Source organism: Coturnix japonica, chromosome 22 (genome assembly GCF_001577835.2).
Source record: "Coturnix japonica isolate 7356 chromosome 22, Coturnix japonica 2.1, whole genome shotgun sequence".
Classification (NCBI taxonomy): Eukaryota; Metazoa; Chordata; class Aves; order Galliformes; family Phasianidae; genus Coturnix; species Coturnix japonica.
Window position 1 is genome coordinate 2190081 of NC_029537.1, and position 26158 is coordinate 2216238.

The window sequence follows — 26158 nt, forward strand, 5'->3', positions numbered from 1 at the left end:
GAGATCATCTAGTTTTTCAACGGAATACTTTTAATATAGAAAACATTGTAAATACATTAATTACAGTTCATTAAAAATAAAAGTTCTAAATCTTTACATGACAGTCAAATATGGATAGATTAAAATCCATTTCTGCCTAAAATAATGGAACAGTTACCTAACATGGAAAAAGCCACATTCTTCCAAAACTACCTCAAACTCAAGATGGCAATTTCATTATATCTATATTTCACAGGGCATATGAGAATTGGCAGTGTCGAAGCATATCTAGCCTAGAAGAAGAAATGGGTTATTTTATATGTATTTCATGCCCTCTGAGGATCAGGTTTATGTTATAGTCCCAATATGTGCTGGTCAGAACCAAACCCAGTTGAAAGCATGCACAGTGCTGGCTCCATGCCCCAGATTTTGGTAGTTTGGCAGCTGTGTGCTCTTCTTTAGCCCCAAGGCTGCAAACTGCCTTCTTTTGAGGGACAGTGTAATCCATTTGCAAAACCAAAGGAGTGCTTTGATTTTGATCCCGATCCAAACACAAATCCAGTTCAAACTGGAACCTCCATAAAGTTGTGAGTACTTTGTGACTGGGGCAACTTTTTCTCCCCCCTTCTTCTTGCTTTTTTCTTAATTCCTTGAAAAACACTTTTGTGTGCTTTAACTTAAAAAGTATTGATGCCAACCACACAAATGATAACAGTGCCAATGGTAACAATATGATCGGTGCCAGCCCCCTTCTCACAGCATTATTAACATCAATGCCAACAGCATCATGCAGATCTATGCCAACGGGGCCAAGAGTGTCAACACTGCTGATGCCAACAGAGCAGAACGAATGAAGAACCCCTCAGTAACAAACCAGTGTGCAAAGCCTCACTGCTGCAATGTGGTCCCACAATAACAAACCCCTGTGCCCATCCCAGTGCTCATTAGCAACTTTACAATAACATACCCCAGTGCGGGAGCAATTAAATGAAAACACTGAGGTGTGTGTGTATATACTGGAAGGGAGAAATATTCAGATATTTCTGGAGCTGAAGGGTGGGTAAAATTAATGATTAAAGGTTTTTGTTGACTGCTTTTCCAAGTTTCTGTGTCCAAGTGCAATGGTGGCAGCTGGAGCTCCATTGGAACTGGCATGAGCTGAGCAGGCAGCAGGAGGTTGAGTCCTGCATGCTTTGCTTCTGAGCACAGCTCCTATCTACTCAACAGAGAAATCCTGTGTAACTGTAATCTAAGGATTAATGAAAGGATCTGATCCATATGGATCTTTCCAGAATCAATGTGTAGCCAGTCTGTATAGTCTCAGGGGCGTAAATTCTCCAAAGGGTTGGAAGGATTTTTCTGGGTCCAGAGCTTGCAATGTGCATACAAAGCAGGAATCTGGTACTGGCAAAGATGCAGAAACGTATCCTAGTTTACAGATTTCATACCCCATACTTTTTCTTGACCTTTTTAGGTCTGTTTCTGAGCAAAGCATTGCAGATACATTGATCCCAGAGCAGATGCTTCTTGTGGAGGCAGCTAAGGAGCTGGGATGTGCCCAGCAGCTCTCATAGCGTGCTCCATCCATTCCTCTGTGCAAGCAGTGATTCTGCTTTGTTTCCTTCTGGACAGCAGCTTGATATCATCACTACAGAGTTCTTCACTTCACAGTTTTCCCTTCAAAGCAGCTGTCAGTAACTTGTTGTGTTTCATAGAGGACAGGAAAAGTGGAGAATCAGAAGACAAACCAACTGCCCCTCAGCATTCCAAGAACCTCCATTAACTCTAATGCAGGAGCTTCAGACCCTGGGGTTAACAGGAGGTTTCAAAGCCTGCTTGGAGAAAAAAAAAGAGATTAAACAAATCACTGCGCCCTATTCAACAAATTGCAGCCTGAGAGAACTGCTAGTTGTGTTTGAACTCAGGTTACCTTTGGTGGAGGTGGAGGTTTGCCTTTGGGAACTGGGGGACAAGCAGGTTTTTTCTCTGGTGCCTGTAACAAAAGTGTAGCATCAATGTCATTGTGCTTCCCTGTCTGAGCAGCTGCAGAACCTCTCAGCCTTCAGCTGCCTGTGCAGTTATCTCATCTATTTACTATAGCATTTTCCTAGTGGAAGAGCTAGGGGCAATTCAAGTTAATCTGTCCACACACAATAATAAATACACAAGGGATATAGATATCCTGTTTCAGAAAAGCCCTGAGCTATTCTAAATGTGCAAATTCATCTGTATCAAGTGCCTGTGCTCAAATAGACTGTAAAAGGGGTTGAAGCTGTCATGTGTTCAAGGTACACATTGAGGAATGTATCTTTGAACACTTCCTTATGCTGTAAGGAGGGAACTGTGAGCATCATGTTGGCATCCCTGGCACAGATGAAGAATATCATGTGCAATTTAGGCTCCCATGGGGAAAAAAGACCACTCCTACCCTAACAAAAACATAGTTTGATTGATTTTGATAGGTTGATGGTTGGACTGGGTGATCTTAGTGGTCTTTTCCAACCTTAATTCTGTGCTTCCATGAACACCTGTGATTTCTTAACAGATGCCAAATTCTATTTGCTTGCAGCTTAAGTGAAAGATGTAGAAAGTTGCAAGGTAATACTTACAAACATGTCTTGTGTGTGAGAAAAGGCTGGTTTGGTGCAAGGGACAGGAGGTGGGGGACCTTTTGGCCTTATGGCAGGCTGTAAAAGAGGAGAGCAGAATACAGATTGACCCTATATACATATTTTGTATTTATGTATTTGCATATTCAATGGGATTGAGTGAGCTTGTGTTTTTATATATGAAGTTCATCAACAGGAGTAAATGGATGTGTTCATTTCAGAGTTAGATCAGGGATGCTTTACTCTGCTTGGCCTTGAGAACTTACAGGGCTTTATAGCTAGAGTGCAATAACTTGGTGTTCATAGAGATCTTTTTCAACCTGATTGTGTTACATGTGCTGTGTTCCCCAAATCCAACAGGTATAAGAATATCTCCAGAATCACTTACACTCCGAAGCTGTGGTTTGTTCTCTGGTAGTGGAGGTACAGGAAGGAGAAGCTTCTTATCATTAACCTGAAACAGGAAACGGTGAAGTCTAATGGAGAACTCATCTTGTGCATTGTCTTTGCACCCTTTACTGTAGATAGATCAGTTAGGGGCAGATTTAGTGCTACATGCTTTCCTTGCTCTCTCCCCATGCTGGGGTTTACAGCACACTCCAAAGCACTTGTGTAGTGCTGAGAGAAGCCCTCCTGCAGATGTAGGACTCTCATTTCAGACTCTTCAGCCCCTCAATTCAGTATTGGGGAGGCTGTAGTAACCCAGCAGCACCCCACTCTTACCTTCTGGGTGGGTACTGCCAGGCCAGGGTGCTCTCTTTGCCTTTGTTCTTGGTCCACAAAGACTTGATTGGTGGCTCCAGGTCCCCTTCTGGTATTGCTGCTATGTGATGATTACATATGATTTACAAATACTACTCTGATTGAAGCTTAAAACATACTTACTGAAGTTGAATGCTTGCCTTAATCCCATTAGTCTAGTATACAGCCTAGGGAGGTGGTAGAATCACCATCCCTGGAGGTGTTCGAGGGATGTGGTCACTGGTCATGGTGGGGTTGGATGGACTTAGGGACCATAGAGGTCTTTTCCCACCTTTATGGTTCTATGAAAGCCACATCTTTCCTCCCTCCCATGTCTCCTTTTAAAATTACTGTAGGGTTAATCTTGAGCACTACAGTTTGAAGACTTCAGTAAGACTCTCCTGGCTCCAGTAAAGCTCTCAGACCAACTCCCTCGCTTCTCCTTCATAGTCTTTGAAAACCCCAGCTTAAATTCCTTGAGTTTACTTATCCTTTGCTCAATAGACTAAATATTTTACCTCTTCTTGAATACTCGGAAGCGGAAAACCAATACTGCTGTGATTACAATCACAGTGAGGACAACCAGCACACCAGCAATGACTGCAAAACCTGTCAGGAAGACAGAACACAAAGTTGCTATCTCACACATAATGAGCTCATGCTCATCCTGACCATTGGCAGAGTACACAGTGCACAATCACTCATTGATGCACAAAAGCCAGAGCCCTAGATATGCAGTTTTGCTACTGAGGGCTGTTTCATTGGAGCTAAAGGTCTCATTGCAGTCAGTTGATGGCATGACGACTCCATGTGAGGCTGTGCAGTACTTACTGGTGACTGCTGATGAGCTTTCGCAGTTGGGTGGTGCCCATCCTTCTTCACACTGGCATTGCATCTCATGGTCACAAACCTAGGAGCAGATTCAAGATGAGTGCAAATAATGTAGAAACATTGCATTAGAGGATGGGCTAGACACAGAATCTGTGTCCATCTCAACAGTGCCTGTAGTTGGCACGCATTTTGTTTTCCTAAGTTAATAGCTGGTATCTTACAGCATGTCCAGGACACTTGGCAGAGCAGTCGCTTGATCTAAAGACATCTTCAGCATAGACACATTCTCCATTGCTGCATACCTGCAATGTGCAAAGCCAACGTCACAAAAGAGACTTACAGCTTTCAGAACATGCAGAGCTTGCACAATTATTGTATAAAGCGATGCAGAACGAAAGGAAACATAGAAAAGTACGTTAATCTCTTAGACCTACATTATGAGTTTGAGATGTGAATATAATTAAGTTGACCTTTGGATATTTTATAGCAAAATTTAGTGACAAAGACAGAGATATCACTTGTTGCCAATCATTTTCAGTTCTTCATTTTTCCCCCCTACCCCCAAAAAACCTCTTTCAGATAGAAATATGGCAATGAATTCATAGTACCCACTGATGCCTAACACATTCATTATAGGAAATCATTAAAAATAATATATGTCCAGTCTTTTACCCTTCCAGTACAAAGCTATATTTCTTCTGCAACGTATGTTTTTTGTCAGTGAAAAATGAGTAAGATGGCAGTGAAATGTAAGGAACTCAGAAGGACAGCAGCTCCTGTTTGCTTTGCTCCTAGTTTCTGCTTGGCATAGGGCAGAAGGTAAAGCAAATCAAATCAGTGCAAGTTCAATGTCCATTTCAGTCTTCCTTGTCTAAAGCCCTTCTTGTTTGGCTAATGATGTAACCAAGACTGAAAGAGAGAAGAAAATAGGGAGAGAAGTATTTTTTTCTTCTACTAACCATGCCATCCCCACACTTGGTTCCATTGAGGATCATCCCTAAATCTGGATCTCCATTCCTAGGAAAGCTTGCTTTGCAGGACTCGAAGGTCACCAGGCTGCCATAGGTGGGCATCTCCCAACCCCCAGAGCAGTACAGCTTCCCACACATGATATCTCTGGAAAGAGAACAAGGGTCATTAGTACAATGCAAAGATATCCAAACCGCTCTGTTCTCCAGCCTGGATTTCAGTGGCTGTATATGAACTCTGTAGGAATAACTGCAGGTATGTTTTACTTTGTGGTGGTTTTAGATCAGTTTCAAGTGGGAAGTTCTTAATTCCTCATGAGCTCATTAGAAAACCCATAATAATTGCAGAAAATAGCTGAGCTGTCCTCAGCTTTGGGGGTTCACCAGAAGTTCAGCTTCCCTATTCAAAAACCTTTCCTTGCCCTTAGCTTCATATACATGCAAGCAGTCTTACACACATACACAAGCAGACAGATCTTGAGACAGTTTGCATCTCTGCTTTCCCTGGGCAAGACCACTCTTTGGAAATAAGTTTATTTAGAAGTGTATTTACTTCAATATTCCAACTGAATAAGGGAAAATAAAGGACTTGTAGACTTATGTGCCATCTACAATAGTTGTACTCTTTGCTTCCATCTCTTAATTTGAATGGGGATGGTCTCTCTTCCCAAATTCTGGCAAATTCTTTAATAGTGCTTACTTCTTTTTACATGGGACGTGAGTACCTCTTTCTTTTCTGCAGTATCCATAATAAAAACCCTTCTCGTTCATCCGGTAACAGGACGCTGCCCCTTCAGTAGCCCCTGTTAAAGAGGAAAACAAGAAATGCAATAACACAAAGAGCTTTGGAGAGAAGTTAAGATCAGTTTAGGTTTTCCGCCTGTGAAATCTGGTAGTATTGCATTTCCTTCATCTATATAGGAAATGGACTTTCTCAGTGAAGTTACCCATGAGCCTAAATGAGCCCATGGCACTTTGTGCATTAATCCTGCAATGTTAATGTGCGCATTCAGCAGCATCTGTCCTGTGTGCTCCCTATCCATCACAAACCTTGCTTAAGAGAAGGGACACGGTAAGACCGAGGAGGATGGTAAGCCACCACACACCTTCAGAACCACGCAGACATGCCAAATTTGGACAATCATTTAAAACTCAGACACTTCCTCATTCTATCATGCAATTATCAGCTCCGTTTCAAGGTTATCTAAAAGCACCGTGCGAAAGAGGAACCAGGCTACGACTTCACATTTCCTTAGAGGTATATTATGTTGTGTGCTTCACCTCGAGCACTAATAATCATTTACAGTGGAAATATAAAATCAATACACTACACTATGAGCTAGAACTCTGTTATTCTGTTCCTGGCCTTTGGTGGTTTGCTAGCAGACAAAGCCTGACCTGTCTCTTTCAATTGCCAACCTTATATTTGCAATGGCAGCTTGTACTTACGTGGTCCAAAAGCAGCTCTGCACTGGCTTTCTCGGGTGGGACAGGTTCCCATGTAGCAAAAGCCTTCACCGTTGCTGCAAGGATGTCCATTCACACGGAATCGATCCGATGGGCAATTCCCAGAAGAACCAGTGCACATCTCAGGCAGGTCACAGTCATCCTTGGCTTCCCGGCACACAGCTCCTGCTCTTTTGTACTGAATTGGAGGAAAGCAAGGCTTCATTTGATGTACCAATTACAATGCCATGCCAGTAATTAGACGTACAAAGGGATGATTCTGATGTGAAATGTATTACTGCTTTCACAAAGGCAGAAAACCTCGTAGATAGAAGCTGGAGATGGGGTTTTACCTGGCAGTCCTCGCAGCAGTCTCCGTGTGCACACATGGAGCCAGCTGTCAGCTTGCATGTCTCTGGGTCACAGCAGGCATTTGTGCACTCCTGGGATAGAACACACTGTCAGGGCTCTGAGAAGTGCTCCAAACTTCAGCCCCCTGTGCACTGCATTCCCAGCAAACCACTCTGCTTACTGGGGGAAGGGAAGGGTATTTGAGCTCTGTCTTTGCTTCTATGAAAATCATTATCACTGGAACACAACGCATCTCCAAATGTAGTCATCAAAGTGCTGACCAAAGTGTACAGGGAACAGACTTGCTTCCTCCATGATACTTTCATATCTGTAGTTCTTCCCTGTTCCTTCAGTGATATAACACCATATGATTTACCCTCATTTTCCCTGTCCTTTGTAGCGATGTCCAGATTGCAGAAACTACAGTCATCAAACTGCTGCTCTGCAGAAGTATTTCAGCTACAGCTAAACCAACTTCCTCATAAAACAGCCTGAAAACAACTAGTTCCCTTTTCCAAGTATTATTTTATCCCCAATTGAGCAGATACCTCTAAAGTACCGCAGTCGCATTCCTCTCCTTTTTCCACAAAGCCATTGCCACATGATGGAGGTGCTATGATGGCATCTATGTCTGGGATGTTAGTTAGGCATTTTGGCATGTCATTCAACATGTATTCCTCAAAATCCTGGAGGCTGCAGGAGCTGAATGTCTTAGGGACGACAGAACTGTTTTGAGAAAGCCAAAGGACTTGAGTTAGGGTTGTTGTAGACAAGGAGAAGCAATAGCCCCCGGATGAGCGCAAAGGAAAAGTTATCCCCAAATAACTAAAGATAATGCTTTTAGGGTTATCCATCTAGAAATAATAACATAAAAGAGCATCAGATTGGAGTTAGAAAGTTAGAAAGACCACTGAGATCATCCAGTCCAACCATCACTATTATGCCTTCCACTCCTACCTTCACTACTATGCTCACTAAATATAAACAACAACTATAACCATCTATTTTGGAAACTGGCAGCTTATATAGAGCCTTTCATTCTCAGACCCAGTGTGTTAATGTGCTCACTACCCTTTTTCTCAGGCTCTTACCTAACAGTGTCTGTCATGATGCAGACTCGAGGCTGACACGTGCAGTCTTTGGTGTCGTGACTCATGCCAAGGTTGTGTCCCATCTCGTGTGCCATGGTAGCTCCAACTGCAATCTCATGTCTGCTATGATCCTGTGGAAATAAGGGCAACCTATTACTTCTATGAGCATCCCCACTATGCTCATAGAATCATTAAGGCTGGAAAAGACCACTTATCTTCCCAACCCAAATATTCTTTTCTGATTGAATGAGAACTGGAAAGCCTTTTAAAACTGAGATAAAGAAGAATAAATCAGACCTGGATAATACCTGCAGAGTATACATCATTGCATATGGATTTTATGTAAGCTAATCCAATTGTTGTCCCTTCCAAGTTGTGGCCTCTGTAAGAAGAAAGACAGCATAAAACACAGTGAAGTTACCATGAAACATACCCAAAGTCAGTGTTTGCTTTACTAACCAAGCAGAATCTCAAAGAACACATTCATTTCCAGCTCTGCTTTTCATCCTTGATTTAACGCAGTGTTTGAACATATGCTTTAAGAGCAGTGCAAATCAGAAAACAACTAAATATACTTTAATTTTTTTTAACTTAAATTACATTGCCATTCATGAGACCTGAGCAATTGGTTTGGTGCAAATTGCTTGATGAAGTGCTTGGATGAGCAAGAACCAGAATAGCAAAGGTTGAGTTCAGTGATCTGTATTTCCCAGCCTTTAAGCTTCATGCCTTGGCTCTTTGTGTTGTTAGACTATACTGCAGTCTTTGAGACAATAAAATCCTTTGTGACCAGAGCATGAAAAGCAGTGATACGTACGTAATTAGCTGAGCATTGTCATTTCTTTTCCTCTTTAATAAATCTGATTTCCTCCACTTTGAGAAGTTGTCCAGAGTCGATCCTGCAATAGGACTCAAGGAACATTTATCATTGTCTGTCCAGATTTCTAGGCCAATTAGAGCCACGTAGATATTGATGGCCTTATAAACCTGCAGCAGAGAAACAGTTTTGCTGTAAAACAAAGTACTTCACAAAGACTTCTTAAACAGACATTTATCTGCATAATTGGTTCACTTGTGTTGGTTCAATATGGACTGCTCTAAAACTGACTTCAAGAAGTGGCAACAACAGAAAACTTAGTCTTATTTTCCCAGAACAGTTTTTGTACCTTTATGTATTTTTACTATAACATGTAGAAAGTTCACAAACAAAAACGTATAAATCACTTCTACTGAATTTGTTCTCTGCTGTATTTTGCTCTTACCGTGTTGATGAAATTAACTATGCCAAATATCCTTTGTCTCACAGCATTAACATCTCTGTTGTACTTCTTATACTGAAAAATCAAAAACATGGCGTCAGGAATGAGAGAGGAAAAAGGAAAATGGTTTGTCACAAGAGAAACATCCCACAGGTGATGGCACTGTAAAGGACACCATCCCTGGTCTGGCCTTATCTGTTCTATTTATTGCTTAATCAGACCACATAGTGCAAAGCTGGAGGAATTGGGCTGCAGCTGGGGCTACTTATGGTCCCAATGCTGTAGTTGGGGTAGGAGCCCAGAATGAACATCACTGACATCAGTCTCATGAGGAAAACTTAATACCCACCATAGTATTGTCTGCGACTACGTAAACTTCCAGATATTTCTTTGCCTTCAGGTATGCCTTCATCTGGAGAAAAGATAAATTTTGGTGACTTTTAAGGCTCATTTCAGTCTCATTCTTAGCAATTTCCCACGAGTGTATTCATTATTGGGGTCTTTCTCTTGATAAGTAATTTAGAATGGGACCGTCTCACTTTAACATGATGAAAGGTAGACCAGATATTAAGCATTTAGGTGGTTAAAGATGCATATAGGCACATAAAGGAAGGCTTAACTCAGATGGCAGCTCCAAAAGCTCTGATCTCAGATCTTGTACTGGTTGTTTAAGGTTTGTTTGCAATTGCTTCTCTCCCAGAGGTGCCAGCAGACAGTGGGACTTGGCCACTCACCCACTTCTGCTGCATCCTCAGCTTCTTTTCTGCTCTGTACTTACTTCTGGGCTATTGCTGGATTTGAAGATGCTGTTGATGGAGTCACTTGCATTCACTTCCCAGCTGCTATTGACTGCTCCACAGGTTTTGATGGACTTATCTTCCACAAACTCATAGACTGCATGTTTGTCTCTGTCTGACGTTCCCAAAGGTTCAATCAGGTACTTCTGCCCACGGGTCTCGAAATACCCACTGTGAAAATTTTCCTTAGGTTAAACTTTTGAATCCATGGGACTGAGCAGCATTCTCTTTAATAGGGCATGTAGGGACTATTGCACACACCAATGCAATCACATAATTATTACAGTTGGAAAAGGCCTCTAAGATCATCAAATCCAACCATCAACTCATCACCACATTGCCCACAATGGAGCATGGCTTGGCAGCACGCAGGCAGGAATCAAAGCTGCTGGGTTGGGGATGGTCTTTAAGGTTCCTTCCAACCCAAACCATTCTATGACTGCATTCTGTGAATGGAAAACTCACCAGGTGAGATCTCATTTTGACCATCAGTCAAAAGGAAACTGGATTAAGAATGCATTAGTTCTACATTTGGGAGTTTTATGCTTGTAAAGTGAAATTCAGCTTCAGTGGTGAGTACAAAGGTAGGCTTTCATCTCTAATTCAGTTCTGTTTCCTCATAAGATAGCACCCATTTATTTACAACCTGATCCTATTTGAACTGGAAAACTTATCCTCATGTATATTCTGATATCAGTACTATTTGGAAATGGAACCTCCACGTTACCTTAAGCCTTTACAGGCACTGATGCTTGCTGTTGAGTCAGCTTCATCCTGAACGTAACCTTCATAGTAACAGTGATCCTGTTTAGAAACAGAAAAATACCTTTTCAAATTGATTTCAGGAGAAAAAGGACCAGTTAAAATGCTACAATTAACTCTGCTATATGAGGAGGTCTCCTGTTAGGGGAAACACTTGAAACATAAAAAGCTGGTGATGGTTTCTATGTTTACTACTACTTCATTATCCTTCAATACACAGTAGCCCAAGTGCTGCTAAGTCCAGTTACGGTGGGTTCTGGTTCATACAGAGCATTACATGAAAATAAGACTATTTGCTGCTCAAAACAAAGGATAAACTGACATATTTTGATAAATTAGACCTATATTGAATTACTTTTGCAGCTAGAAATCAAAGAAACACTCCTTAATATTAACCCAATAATTAAGTGCTTTAACTTCAATGAGATTAAAATACATTTATGTTGTTAATATGCACAATTAACAAGAAACAGTTCATGACTTAGAGATTTGTGTTCAAGGAGGCTTCAGTTACAAAGGCGCTGTGGAATATTTTACCCTTAGCATTTTTGTTAAGACAGCTCTTAATAGAATTATTAAAGTTACAAAAGACCACTAAGATCGTCTGGTCCAGTCATCAACCCCTATAATGCGCTACTCAGTCCTTTATCTGCTCTGCTTTCTCTATTCCCATGGATATTCGGTTTCACTTTCCCACTTGATTATTTTCCTTCCATCACAACACAAAAAAAACCAGTAACAAAATAGAAATTGCTGCAGACTGAAGTCTAGCTGTGCTTTCTTATTTGTCAGGAGACAAAAGATACAATATAGGGCAGCAAGCTGCACAGGTTGTTTGAGATGACCTGTAACCAGGTATAGGTGCTAATTGCTTTCCATAGGGTCCATTCAGGGAGTGAAAGTAGTTGGAGCAATCAGAAATGGCCCCTTTTTCTGCAATAAAGGGGCATAGAGTTGTATATGCGTTATTTCAGCTCCTTTTGCTGCTAATCACCCCATGACAAATGAATATTAGGCTTTGTATTCTAAATTGCTTGTATTAAGACAGGTAGTGTGACACTGGACAAAAAGCTTCAGCTGAGGGCTTTGTCGAAGATAGAACCGGAGGGCAGACAGTTAATTTAAATAAGTAAGTAACTAAAAATGTAACAGCCATTTCCTTTGAGTCTGAATAAGTGATTGGTCATGGCTCAGAGAAACCACCTGGAGTAACCTGCAGCGCCTTTGCTCTGAGCGTGGGCGATAAGGTGAGGCAGAGGAAATCTGCACTTATCAGAATCCGTGATCTCACCGAGATTAGATGTAAAAGTGAGGCACCGAGCTGCACAGAATGAGCAAAGTCAGGAGGGCAGGGGAGGGTTTGGTCTGTCCTGGTTCCACTCCCTGTCCTGACAAAGAAACTCAGCTCAGATACGAGTTCATCAGCTGAGAAGTGAGAAATGGGCAAAGGCAAACCCAGGCTGATTCGTGTTATTCACTCATATGCCCATAAACCTCATACAGAACTTGGTGTAGGGGAAATAAACCTATTTATTTATTTATTACCTTGATCTGGGGACTCGTGGTTATCTGCTGACCATCATCTGAATAGACTGTTTCAGTGTAGTCCCCAGCTAACAGATGCCTGCAAAGGTTAAAGAACAGCTATTATTCAAATAATTATAGTCATCTAGAAATGAGACGGTTGTGTAACAAGTGAAGCATTTAAGGAATTCAGATGATTAGCCAGGCTATGATTCGTATCAAAAGACAAGAGAAGAAAAGCACCTGAGTGGGGAATTCCACCTGTGTGTAGTTCTTACTCAAAGGGACTTCACTAAAATAAGAAATCAATTGGTGTCTGCTTATTTCATTAATATAAAGTAATCTCCTGGTAGATCTGAAAGTAAATATATGACAATATACATGGCATTGATTCTGTTTTGCCCTCCCATTTATGTAGATGTTTCCACCTCTCCACAGTGGGTACAGTTGTGCTTCTCTTCCCAGCTCACCCCCCCAGTTATAATGGTGAATATATGGGTCAATGGGAAAGCTGCCTTGCACATAGCTATGTGTAAACACAGAGACACACAGTATATAGTTATCATGAGCTGATTATAATACCACTGCCTTGGGAAAAACAGGACAATAGTCATAGAATCATTCAGGTTGGAAAATACCACTAAGATCAGCAAGACCAACCCCCATCACGCCCATAGAATCATGAAAGCATTAAGGTTGGAAAAGGCCTCTTAGATCATCAATTCATCAACCCATCCCCACCATGCATACTAAACCATGTCAAAATCAGCAACATAGGCAAGTGATTCTATCACAGTGATGAGCACGTATAGTTATTTCACGCTATCAAAACAGTGTCACAATGCTCTCTCTCCCCTCTTTTATGAGTTAAAACCAGGATACCTTCATCTTACAGGAGCTTTAGTCCCATTGCTTTTATCCCACATGCTTTACAGAGCTACATACAGTGAGGAATAATATTTAGGAAAAGGTTGTACTGAACATACTTATTTCTTTGTAGGTGCAATATGACTTCCTCTCCATTGGCTTTGATTCCATACTCCAACGTATCGTCATATTTTGTCTGTAAACAGATTTAAGTGTTAGAATATGGGCTTATATAATTTCTGGCCTCACTGTGAGTTAGATGGCTGTTGAGTTGCCAGCTGTGTTCTTTTCTTTCTCTTTCCACTAAAAATAAGCACTCTGGCAGTTATAGAATAAGCAGAAGGTTTTCTTTTGTATTTTTTGGTTAGAGGACCAAAATCTAACTTTCCCCACCTCCCAGCAAACAAAAAGCAAACGTTCTCTATTTTAATACCTTTTCTTTGCTTCTTTCTACATCTCTTTTATGTACTGTGTGCAGTTTCCGAGGATAAACTATTTCATATTGCTCAACTCCAGGTAATTTCTTGCTTGCACTTCCTACAGAGAAACAGACATATATTTATGAAAGCATAGTATTAAATTATTAAACACTATATTTCATGTTTGCCAAGGCTATTCTTTTGGGCTCTATAGCCACTCATTTCTGATCTATTCTCTGCTATAGCACATGCTCACCTGCTCTTAAGCAGCCCCCCATGCTGTGATCTAATGTTTGTTACAATCTGAGTTTTAGCTGAGTTACCAACCCTGGCAATTTATAGAATGGAATCCCTAAGGTTGAAAAAGACCTTAAAATCTCCAAGTCCAACCTCACCATACCTACCAACTAAGTCCCTCAGTGCTGTATCTCTGCAATTCTTGAACACCTCCTTGAGCATCACTGAAGATGACGATCCCACCACATCCCTGGTCAACCCTTAAATGAGGTTTTGGAAGGGATGGATCCTGGCTTCAGCCCTTCCAGTAGCTCAGGTGCATTGCATTGCCCCCCTGGGTTGGCCCTGCCTTCCTACCAGGTGCTCAAGCACTGCTTCAGGCTGCAAATTACTATTTCCACTACACTGGCCTACAGGTTAAGGATGCTTTATAAAAGCAAATAAACTCACATAGTTCCCCACAGGACTGGAAGATGCCTAGATTTCTCTTTTAGAAAGCTTTCAAGCTTATCTTCTTGCTTAAATACTTCCCAACAATACTTCAATAGACACAGTGCTGATGAACACAGTTTCATTCTGCTGTGTGCTTCCAGGCATGAGTGAGTAAGGACAAAAAGTTAATTAGCGGCGTGATTTGCAGGGGTGGTCAGCACACATTGCATCATTTGAAGTTAATGATAGCAGCTGGCATACAGCACGTGGGGAAAACAGAGCTCTACAAGGGATGTGTTGCTTTCCAACAAGGCAACAGGAGGTCTGTTTGCTCCATAAACTCTTTAATCTCCTCCAAAAGGTCACTTCACCTGAATGGAGCATTTTTGAAAGCTCAAGTAAAAGCATTTAAAAACAACACTGATAAAGAGAGAGTGAAACTTCTGTTTTAATTATCTGCCTCAAGGCCAAAGTTTTTTCAACAGTGGGGCATCCAATTACTGTAATTTTCTTTAATCAATAATCTCTGCAACAACACAGTACATCCTCACACAGATTGTTCCAGTAGAATAGATAGATTAATTAGACAGAACTCATTGATTTGATTCAGCCCTTTCAAAAAGTAATTGCAGAATAAACCTGGCTGTATCTGACTGTGTGCTGTAGAGAACACCATGGCATAAAGGTAATAAACTCATGAGCTTGAAGTATGCTCTCATGCACTGATCAAAGTAATATTGTACTGAGTGCTGTGCTCTGATTTTATCTGCCCAGTCTCTGATAGAGATTCTTTATAGGACTGTCTTTAGTCCAGGCAGCTCAAGCCCAGGCTGGATTTGAGTAAAGACCCAGAACTGAACTTCTTTTTCTCCTGCACAGGGATGCAAGTAGCGTTTCAAAGCTAACAAGTCAGCTTTGTTCTGGAACAAATAGTTTCTTAGAGGCATTATTTTAATCAGCTCACTATATTGTCTTTGTCTGGTTTCATCCATTGTCCTAAGTCAGTAAGCCTAAGCCTTAAGAAAGAAGGAAATTCCTCAGGCTTTCTATAATAGCTAGGAAAATTGCTAATAAAGAACAAATAATTAAGTAATTTTCCAAGAGCCTAACCCAGGACAACATACCATTAGTGAGGATTTTATTGGTAATGAAGATTTACTTGTGCTGAGGAACAAACTATTCACACCTAAAGCATTAATACTGCACATGTTTTCAGATACCCTGTGCAATCAGAAGGACACTTGACAGAACAAATTGCATGTCTTAATTATGTGTACAAAACCTGTGCGTGCTTGTGCATGCCAAGCTCTGAAAGGATCTGTTCCCTGTTGACATGAATTGAATGGGTAAAATATGTGTGGTGCATTAAGGTTAAGCCGTACGAACTTCTCAACTCATAACCTGCAGTAAGGCACAGATAGTAAAGGTGGTAACTGTTTTAGTTCAGGTAATAGAATGAATTGAATTCAGATACAGGTCTTTTCTTCTCTGGCCAAAATACAGTCATGTAGTGCTTTGTTCCAGTTGGATCAGTTCTCTGATCACTTGCAGATGAAATGCTTTCTTAACTGGCTCACAAAACTGACCTGTTTGTTGTCTCTAGCCAATCTATGGTGTGTTTTCACACAAGTCAATATTTCCCTAACTAGATAATGTCTTTGAATGGAAAGAGAGAAGGAAGCAAACTCCTAACTACAGCAATACTATTTTCATCAGTGGCTTTAATTCAAGGGTCTTCATTATTATCCACAAGCTAATAATTAAAAATGTATAAAAGCTATACAAAGTAATCTAAGATTATCCTCAGTAACCACTGAAAAAGGATTAGGAAGGGAAGGGAAAGGAAAGGAAGACAAGGGGAAAAAACATACCTTGATAGAGAAAACATAGCAGAACAACAAATATAAGAGTGACATTATTCATCTCAGTTGCAGTTGTCCAGCAGTGGATTCCTTGCTCTAGGAAAGCTGAGTTCCCGTCTCTGTGCTTTGAGCAGTTCCGTCTTGTGCAGTGAGTGAGAGGGAGTGAGTTGTGCTGCTTATTCTTGTTCCTATATGAGGAAGTGTTTACTAAAGGTGTTGCACAATTTTCAAGTCACGGAGAGTCACAGCAAGCGGAAGTTCCTGCTGCACAGTTAATATCACACGAGTTGGGATTGATTACTTCTTATGTAGAAGTTCCCTTGAGATTGCTCATCCAAATAAAAGATGGGAGAGTGGAGTTGTGCTAACCTTGTCCTTTTATAGCCTGGATGGTGAAAAGCTGAAATAGAAGCAAGTGCTCATAATACAGGACATTGAGTGACATACCACCCCGTGAGTGATTATCATTTTTGTAGCTCAGGGACAGAACCTGGCAAGCAAAGGAGGCTCAAGGAATAAGTTTAGCAGGAGGTTTAGGATAAAGCAGGTGCTGAGGCTGCAGGTACAGATGTTTTGCTTTCTGCTCATTTCCCCTTAATCTATACAGAATGGGAGAGTTCTGAGCACCAGTACAGGCAATTCTGTGACTGTGAGTCATATCTGTATTATAAACATTAAATGTGCCCTATTCTGCCTCTTCTATTTGTATTAGTAATGTTTGCTTTGGGTTCATGTGGCAGACATCTGACTAAAGGGGGCTGTAGTCAAGTGAGAGATCAAGGTGGTTTCTGTCAAATCCTGTTCTAAATGTCTATGCTAGAAACTAATCACACAGGTTGAATAATAGGGAGGATTTTGTCTCTGAAAGAGTGGTTGGTTCAGCACAGCCTGCCCAGGGAGATGGTGGACTCGATGTCTTTGGAGGTGCTCTTGAACCATAGAGGTCAGTGGGCATTGTGGGATGAGTTGAGGGCTGGACTTGGTGAACTTCGAGGTCTCTTTAAACTTTAAGGTGAGGTAAAGTGACTGCATAATGGATGTTAATTGCTGCTGGATAGGAGCAGGAGAGGAGTTTATGGGCTGAGAGAGGAAAAGGACATCTGTTTGCTAGAACTCTGCTAATAAGACTCAATCTTCTGCTGTAGGAGATGGAAGTTCTGGTGAGCTGTAGCCACACTATCATAATTCAAGTCAATATTCACCTTTTTTCTCCCTTTTCTAGTTGGTCCTATCTCTGTGGTGTGGCTGCCACCTGATTCTCCTGTAACAGGAGTGGTTTGGTGTCAACTTTGGTGGCAGTGTCTTTGGGGTTCTGTAGCTTGGAGACACAGCAAGCTTATTTTGCTTGAAGGAAAGCCACATTCCATGCCAAACCATGTTATCAACCCACGTTATGAAATAGTGCTTCAGGCAAGGAATTCATGTCCAATTGTTTGGCCATACCCTCAACAAGGTGCATGCCATGTCGGGACACTAGGCTGAGCTCTGCTGCTGCCTTGTCCTCAATCTAGGTCACTTTGAACTAGGTCTGCAAACATGTTAATGTACCTTAGAGGAATTTTCATGAGTCTATAAACAATGTAGGTGTCTGTTTCATCTAAACTTCAATAGATGCATGTTCAACCACAGTACAAAGGAACACCCATACAACCTGCAGATAAGCAGCTGAGAGACGTTACTCTGTTCTTCTGTATCTTCATCTGCTCCATTCTGCTTTTGCCCCATCTAACCTCTTGCTTCAGCCAACAGCCCTGCTTCTTAGCACAGAGCAGCGTCCACATCCTGTTCCTCCTGGGAAAGCTTTCAGGGAAGGAATGTGGTATTTCACATTCAGCTGCCACAGGACCAACCATGGCCCTGTTGCTTTAGCTCAACTCATAACCTGCCTCCGCCTTCCACCATTTTCTTCTCCCAGAGCTTCAGCCCGAGCCAGCTTACAGATTATTTTTCACAGGCATACAAACAGAACCATGTGGCTTTTGCATCTGCATTCCAGCCCTGTGCTGCTGTTTGCTCCCTCTGTCTATTCGCAGTGGCATTCCAGTCTCCCCACAACCTCTATGTGCCAACCCAGGCTCTTCCCCTCCATCTCCAGAGCTAATCCAAAAGCCATCGAAGTCAACAGAAGATCTTCTATTGCTTTCCAGGGCCTTTGGATCAGCTTTACAATTCCTCTTTAAAACCTACTCTTTACATAAACCATTTTCTTGGGCTCTGTTGTGTCACACATTCCCAAGGTGAATTATCCTTTTCCTCAGCTTTTAGCATTTTGTCCTTTCTTTCTGGGTTCTGTTGAAGGACGTAATCAAATTAGCTGCCTTAGGACATAATCAGATTAGGCTGCTAATCAGAGTAGCTGGAAAAATTGCCTCCCTTCCAATTCACGTGCAGCACTTGGCTAAGGCTGTAATTTAACATAAAGCAAAATGCCTTCACCTGAATTGTAACTGAAACTAACACAGAGTCAGCTGAGTTATTTCTTAAGAAGCTTTAGTTAAATCACCAACTTTCATCTGTTTCATCACTGCAAACCTCTTACATCTCCGTCATCCTCTGTGCCTCGGAGGAGTTTGTAGACATACATGGTATGCTCCAAGCATCAAGTTTCTTCCTTCCTTTTTTTCTTTTTCTTTTATTTTTTCTTTAAGTTATTCAACATAAGTGATGAAAAAAAATTACTTCATCTTCCTTCTTCATCTTACTTTGTTAGCTGCATTTTACTTAATTTTTCAGCATTGTCATATTGTAATACATAAAGCAGCAAACCTAAGGCGGACTGTAGACAGCCAAGTCAAGGTACAGGAACTTCCATTAGATTTCTCAAGATCAAGTAACTGTTCATAATTTCACAGCATGATGTAAGGTGCTTTTCCTGAAGGTCAAGAAGTACACACGTCCCCATTTCTTTCTCTGCCATGTGTTGTGCAGTTGTATGTATGCGTATGAGCTGCTTAATGTCCTCCATCTGCACTGCATGAGTGACGATGCAAATCATTGTGAATTAAGCAGTGCGGTCTTCATTCCTTTTGGTTGTTCTTTTTCTTCTGTATTGTTTATACTTGTAATATGTGAAGCCTGCCTTTGTTTTTCCAGGGTTTTGGGGGAATCTTGCATGCTACAGCACTGTTCTTTCAGGGATCCATATGGGGCTTAGCACAAGAGCAATGGGTGGCTCAATTCCTAGAACTGAGTTCTAGAAAGAAGACCTCCCCAAGGGCTGTGGGTAGACTTACTAGGCTGTTTTAAACCTCTGAAAGGCTGTGGGTGTGCATGACTGAATATCTGCGTGCAAGAATGATGCCCACTAGAGATCTCCACAGGCCAGATCTCCTTTCTGCTCATCCATCCTTTCCTCCTTTACCCTGTGTTGCCCATGCCTTGCACCTGCCTGCCCTGCCACAATCAAGCCTTTCAGTTCACTGCTTTCAGTCCGGGGGAATTTGGAGAGAGTTGGCAAGACACGTGGCTTTATTCTGGCAAACAAATAAAGGGGAAGCAGAACTATTTTACCTGGATGACCTGTCACGATGTCTCCAGTCTGATGGACTCCAATTGCTTCCCACACACATAGAGCACATAGTGAACATTTTATTGGGTCATATCATCCCTCCACTTGAAGCAAAAACTTGAACAAAGAAGCAACTGTCCAACTTGAGCTACCTCTGTAGAGGAGATTTTTCCTGGCATAGGGAAGCTGATGTCAGTAACTACTGACAGAAAGCTCCCAGTGTGGACATGGCTGTCCACCAACCAAGCTGTGCTTTGGGCTAGCAGAGCAAAGGTGCCTTCTGCTTGAGTGAAACAAGCTCAACGGGTGCAAATATGGCTGTGCCCACATCAGGTTGCCATGTCTAGCATGGCAGTTTTCTCTATATCACATCTTTATGCAATACAAAGTGTTTCAAGGAGTGTAGGCTTTAATTAGCAACTGCTCTTCCTCTGTCTATAAGCAAATCCTTCTTGACTCAATCTGCTGCCTCAAAAAACGGGCGTATTTTGTTCATTTTTAATAGCTGCCTTTTGCCTTTTAAGGCTTAACGCTAACAAAGAACTTCCCCCAAAGCACCTTTGGGTTGCTCTGGCTTCTAGCAAAGAAATGTTCCAATACTGCTGGGAAAGGAGACTGGTGAGACGGGGAGCTGTCATACAAAAGTTGCATACTCGTCTTCTGATGACTTCCTCATGGAAGCGCTTGCTGTAATGAATGCATCACTAAATGACATTCGCCTTTTGTTTCCTGTGCTTACCGCTTCCCTGTTTTTGGCGTGAGTTTCAGCCCAAGAGAATGACAATGGTGGCATTGTGCTTCTCCCTCAGCTAACCCTGGAGCATTGGGAAAGACTGTCTGCTTACACAACACCTCTGCCCCCTCTCCTCTCAACCACAGTCTTCTGTAATTGTCTATAGCCTTGCTAATCTGTCCTTTTTTCAGGCTGTGATGTAGCAACAGGCATTGGCTGTGAGTGACCCCAGATATTCTTTCACAATATCCTTGCAAGGTGAATATTTTCCCATCTTGCAAGTGGGAAAAGCTGAGCTATACAAATGGGGCTGTTTGCTGCGAGTGTCCATCCTCTTTTGGTGGTAATCTTATGGACCAGATTTACACCTCTGGGATCGTATGAAACTGAACTGCAATGTCTCAGTGAACTATCACACCCTGAGAGTGAACAGGGACACTGTTTATACTCTGGGTGAGATATTTGTCAGCTTTATTTTTCATACCATTTTAATGTGAACAAATGTAATGGAAGTAGCAAACCAAAAAAACAGAAAAAAACCAACAGATGAGTTGGAGCATCTGTTGATATTTTGGCTATAGGGGATTGCAATCATAAAATCATTAAGGTTGAAAAAGACTTATAATATCCCCAAGTCTGACCTCAGCCCATCCCCACCATGTCCATAGAATCATGGAATCATTGAGGTTGGAAAAGACCTCCAAGATCTCCAAGTCCAACCCCAACCCATCCCACCATGCCCACTAACCATGACCCTCAGTGCCACATCTCCAGGGTTCTCAAACACCTCCAAAGACGATGACCCCACCACCTCACTGGGCAGCCCATTCCAGTGCCTTAATAGAACTGGATTCATGAATCCAACCCATTTTGGATTCTATGATTCCATACAGTGCAAGAAAGGAGGCTGGTGCCAAAAGCCCTTTATGATGTATGAGGATGCATCATCCTTCTAAGAAGGGTGAACCACATCTTACAATAGCAAGATAGATAGAAAACATAAATGTCTGTTGAGCACGTCCTCATCCTGGTAGGCATGAGGCACACAGTGCCTGCCAGCTCAGCAGGTTTCACGGAGAGACTCAGTACACTCATTGTTTTTCATAATATCTTGATCCACGGAGTCATGTGAATAGATCACAGTTTCATTTTTCACTCGTTATTATTTTCCTTACAAAGAAAGCAGTTTTCAGAGTCTCAGAGATCTGGTGAAATGTATGAATATATGAAGCTGGGCAATGTGAAACTAAGAAAGCAAAAAAGAACTCCAAATACTTTTAAATCTTATATTGTTGAGTTTTGGGGCTGATTTTAGGCCTGACCAATGGTTTTAGGTGCTTGAAGCTGGCAGTCTGGAGTCCTGATCTGAGCTTTGAGTTGTCCCCTTATCCCAAAGACATTGAGAGCCACAAAAAGACAAAAGATGATTTAAAGCATATTATTTAATCACAATTTACAGATCAGACACTGCTTTAAAATGTTTGAGACTAAGGACTTAATGGAAAGTCTGTAGTGGCATGAAGAACTGATTTCAGATCCTCTAAGGGTCATAGAGGCATCAGTTCTAACAGGAAAGTTCCTAGCTCCAAACTGCAGTTCAGTAAACAGGGATCTCAGCCCATCAACTGCCTTCTTTTTATGACCAGGAACTCATTTTGCATGCACTTCTTCTCCTGCCATCCCCTGCATGCCCTTGAGAGCACTAAACACAGTGGAGAGAGCAAAGGCAAAGGCTGGTGTGGCTGTACAGCCCAGCTTGGCTGTTTGCTTACTTCACATGCTATCGTCTTCCATCAGATAAGCCTGTGGCCATGTGGTAGAATATTTCCAGGCACAAATCAGCCAGAAAACGTGAGATCACAGGCTGGGAGACAAACAGCAGAGCTCTCAGGTTCTTTCTGTCCCAGGTATGTACCTACTCCATCAAGTCACATGATGGGGAACTGGCTGCGATTCCCATGCAGAGGTTGCTTTCTAGTTTCCTCCTGCTCCAAGGTGTGTCTCTAACCTGAAGGCATATTTTCATACCTTAGGGCACAAGAGGGATGCAAGGGACAAACAGTCAAGCCCCATAAGTGACACTTCTGTTGAAGGAGTACATTGACTGAATCCTATGTTCCCTCTCCACATATTAGAACAGAAACAGCAAGTCAACTCGTTGTCTTCACCTGTCCATGCTCAGTGCATAAACATTTGCTATCTCTTCTTCTTTCTAAGCTGGAACATGCTCAGTTTTTAATTGATGTCATTCAGCCAAAACTTATTTACCTCCTTTTTCCTGGTTTCTGTGTGACTTTTGGCCTGTCTGAGTATTTTAATTGGAGATGAAGGCAATGCTGCTTTAAAATTAATTTTCTACAGGAGAAGTTTTTAACGGCCCTGTTTAAAAAGTACATTTGCTGAGTGCCAACCCAAACACACACAGGTACATTAACTTGAAAAGGTTCTTTCAAATTATTACCTGCAAAAGGCAAAGTTCTGAAAATTAAATCAAATCAAATCAACTTCCGAATGCCTTTAATTGAAAGTTAGTCCACTTTGAGAATACTGCATGGTTATTAGCTGGATGGTTTTTTTATCTGCTAATCCACACTTTCCAGTTATTGTTGCTCGTGTAATGTTCAGAAAATAATGAAAACTCTTAATGAGAGAACTAACCTAGCAACATATTTCATAAGGAATTCAGAAAGCAGCAACAGTGTGCAATTCAGCTCAGCACAGCTCAGCAGCTCTGCATGAACTGTTTCAGGTTCAACATGGCAGTGGTTCCAAGGTTAATGCCAACAGGCGATTGCTCTTGTTGTCATGGCCTTGCACTATCACAGCTCCAGGCTTTGGTTGGTGTATGGTAGGCTGCCAGTCTTCCTTACCTCTTGAGAATGATGAGTGAAGAGCTGAAGAGCTCTACCTCTTCCTTATGTTCTGTCTGCTGCCAACAACCACTGTCCCTAAATGGAGCCATTCAATGGCTTCATAGAACCAACAATGGACATCCAGCACGTGTCTTCCACACACAGCCAATGTTGGTCTTGCAATCTTTGGGTGTAGAGCTCATGTGCTTATAAAAGAAGAAAGACTAAAACAAACAAATCACACACAAAATACCCTTAAATTCTGCTGACTGTTTGACCAAGTGGCCCCTCACCCTTATAATTATTAGCATTTAGAGTCTTGATTTTTGTGTATGTATGTATAGAAAAGGGAGAAGGGGGAACATGCAAAGGTATAGAGGAGATTATAAAATCTTTAAGTAAATAACCCATGTAATCCCTGCTTTTGTGTCTGTGGCAATTTCTCCAGCGGTGCGAGTTAAACATTGCCAAGTTCCTTTCTTAAAATAAGTTTGGTGGACGTTTTGGAGCTCTGATCTGATGCCTACGAAAATTAATGTTTGGTTTTTTTCTCTTTGTTTTCAAGCATAAGAATTTGGGAAGGGCACGGTAACCTTCAGGCTTGTTAAAATACTAATCTGGAGCCAGATTTTGTTATTCTATTTCATTTTAAGTTTCATAAAACTTTTGGGAATTTATTTGTATTTTTATTTATTTTTCTTTTTTAAATTGTTTTCTTCTGAGCATCCTGCATTGCTCATTTCTGTGCAAACAGTGCCAGAACGCCCCAAGAAACATTGATTTTGCACTATTTCCAAGCTCGTTATTACCACAAGGTAGTAAAAATTGATGATAAAGACTTGTTAAAAGATTTCTAGAATGAAATGATTGGGGATACGATTGCCCAAGTATTCTCTTAAGCAAACACCATAAGCTTTAAGGACTTCTGTTTGTTAAGAACAGAGTGAAAAACTGAATAAAAGATCTCTATGTTTATTCACCTTAAAGACTCAGCTTTACAAAAGATTCAGGGTGAATCCAGCAGGGATGTGAATAAAAATGGGAAAACAGAATGAAATAGTGTTTTATTGAACCGCAGTGTGCTCTTATTCTCTCCTGTATAAACTTCTGTGGACTTATTTAATCATTACACCCTTCAGTCTGTTTGGATTGACATCCAAAGAAGGGTCAGACTGGAGGATCTGGAAAGGATAAAACAAAGAGTGACGTGGTTTGGTGGGCATGGTGGTGATGGGTTGATGGATAGAGCTGATGATCTTAGACGTCTTTCCCAGCCTTAATGATTCTATAATTCTACAGAAATACCCTGGGATTTTTAGGTACCCAACCTCCCATTTCTCTCTGTGAAAGCCAGATATGTAATTTCCAATACATTTATATAAAAGTCTCTTTTTTTCCTAATTTTTAGAGATATATATTTCTTAATTACTGCTAAAAGAAGGAATTTGGCACCATAAGCAGATCCTGCCACAGCATGTGCCTGGTTCAAACCAGAATCTCAAAGGGCATTTCTGCTCAGAGGGAGCAGTTTTGAATTGAACTGGGATCTGACCTTTGTCTGCCATTGCTCTTTGACCATGCAGGATTATGTATTGGAAAAAAAAAGCTTACGTCTAATCTCATATAATAGTATCCTTTTTGTTGATGTCACTGGCTAATTTTGTATAATCCTATATTCTGGCAATCCACCTTTATTTTGTGGAAAGTATAGTCTTTAGCAGAGTGTACTCTCATGCACCTTGCAAAATGCTATGTTCATTTTCCCTATTAGTAATTGCAGAATTGAAACAAAAGCTTCCCTGTCATGTGTGTGAGAAAATCCTTTGCTTGTGGTGACATTTGGAAGGTATAAAGATGTGGCAGCCCAGCCCATATAACAAAGTAAAGCAGGAATGTTGCTGGGGTGAGATCTTCTAACCCTGGTTAGGGCAGAAAATCCCCAGCAAATCTTGGCTCATTTTGCATTATTGATCATTTTTACCCATTGACATATTGTGAAGGCAGAATTGGCCAGGACACTGGAACAAGTTGCCCAGAGAGGTGGTGAATGCCCCATTCCTAAAGACATTCAAGGTCAGGCTGAATGGGGCTCTGAACAACCTGATTGGGCTGTAGATGTCCCTGTTGGAATGGGACCAGAATGAATGGGACCAAATTATCCCTTCCAACTCCATTCTAGGATTCTGTGATTCTATCCCACACTCCCATAGAGTACTGGTAGGTACCAGTGGACAAAGGACAGAGGACATGGAGCTCAGAAGTCTTGTAGCCCTTCTGGTGCCTTCTTTTTCATTGCAGGAAGGTTTTACTATCAATTCTCGCCTTGGACTGTCAGCCAGCTTCTGATGGGAGGAAGAAATCGGGAGCCAGGTCACTAAGACAGCTGCCAAGATAACAGCTTATTCAAACAGTGCTGTTTATTCTGCAATTTATTCAGTAAATTGGCCTGTCCGAATGAAATTTGATGGGAAATTATTCCAGACATGGAACATAGCTTACATGGCAGCTGCCATGTATCGCCCTATGCAAATCAAAGCATATTTGATCCTTCGAATATGTTATTTATAAAACTGAAATCTACTTAGCACATTTTAGCACATCTCAGAAAATCTGTCCTGCTGATGAATGCCTTGAAAGTAAATTTCTACCATGCAGTGTCTGCCAAAACTTGAGGCTATGAGATCTCAGCCACATTGCTGTTATTTGTGCCTATCAATCTCATGGCATTCGTGATTGAAAAGGTTCTGATAGGAAATGACAATTCTGCCATAGGTGGTGGTGATTTGATAAGAGTCATTGACACCACAAGGTGTCAATGCAGTGAGGATGTCAGGATCTGGGTTAATCCCCAGAACTGTGCCCTATTTAAACTAAACCTGATGACTTTTTG

The 26158-nt window shown here is 41.4% G+C and overlaps 1 protein-coding gene and 1 long non-coding RNA gene across 4 annotated transcripts in view; one reads left to right on the top strand and one right to left on the bottom strand.

Moving 5' to 3' along the window:
- Positions 1 to 26158, top strand: part of LOC107323687 — a 122394-nt gene that overhangs the window by 27462 nt on the left and 68774 nt on the right. The gene's annotated exons all lie outside the window — the stretch shown is intronic.
- ADAM28 (ADAM metallopeptidase domain 28) lies at positions 10 to 16450 on the bottom strand. 3 transcript variants are annotated; one of them, XM_015883016.1, is made up of 24 exons: positions 16185 to 16450; positions 13659 to 13762; positions 13345 to 13421; positions 12380 to 12458; positions 10800 to 10876; positions 10054 to 10243; positions 9625 to 9687; positions 9279 to 9350; positions 8834 to 9003; positions 8314 to 8398; positions 8017 to 8147; positions 7474 to 7651; positions 6928 to 7017; positions 6578 to 6773; positions 5829 to 5931; positions 5120 to 5276; positions 4382 to 4462; positions 4161 to 4239; positions 3848 to 3938; positions 3312 to 3411; positions 2977 to 3042; positions 2589 to 2666; positions 1910 to 1972; positions 10 to 1811 (listed from the first exon to the last, which is right to left on the bottom strand). In XM_015883016.1, the coding sequence occupies exons 1-24, from the start codon at positions 16234 to 16236 to the stop codon at positions 1779 to 1781; spliced, it is 2415 nt and encodes an 804-aa protein (XP_015738502.1). In that variant the 5' UTR covers positions 16237 to 16450; the 3' UTR covers positions 10 to 1778. The 3 variants fall into 3 exon arrangements, with proteins under 3 accessions (XP_015738502.1, XP_015738503.1, XP_015738501.1); XM_015883017.2 differs by lacking the exon at positions 16185 to 16450 and adding an exon at positions 14049 to 14148 and having other exon boundaries at positions 3312 to 3408; XM_015883015.2 differs by lacking the exon at positions 16185 to 16450 and adding an exon at positions 14049 to 14148.

Bases quoted from the DNA above. Each gene is read 5' to 3' on its own strand.
- ADAM28 (XM_015883015.2), bottom strand. From the start codon at position 14,103: ATGCTCAAGGAGGTGTTCAAGAATTGCAGAGATACAGCACTGAGGGAC. The intron at 10,244-10,799 runs GTAACGTGGAGG...AAATTTTCACAG, and splicing joins AGTGCCTGTAAAGGCTTAAG to TGGGTATTTCGAGACCCGTG. The intron at 8,148-8,313 runs GTCTGATTTATT...TTATTTCCACAG, and splicing joins ACTCTGCAGGTATTATCCAG to GATCATAGCAGACATGAGAT.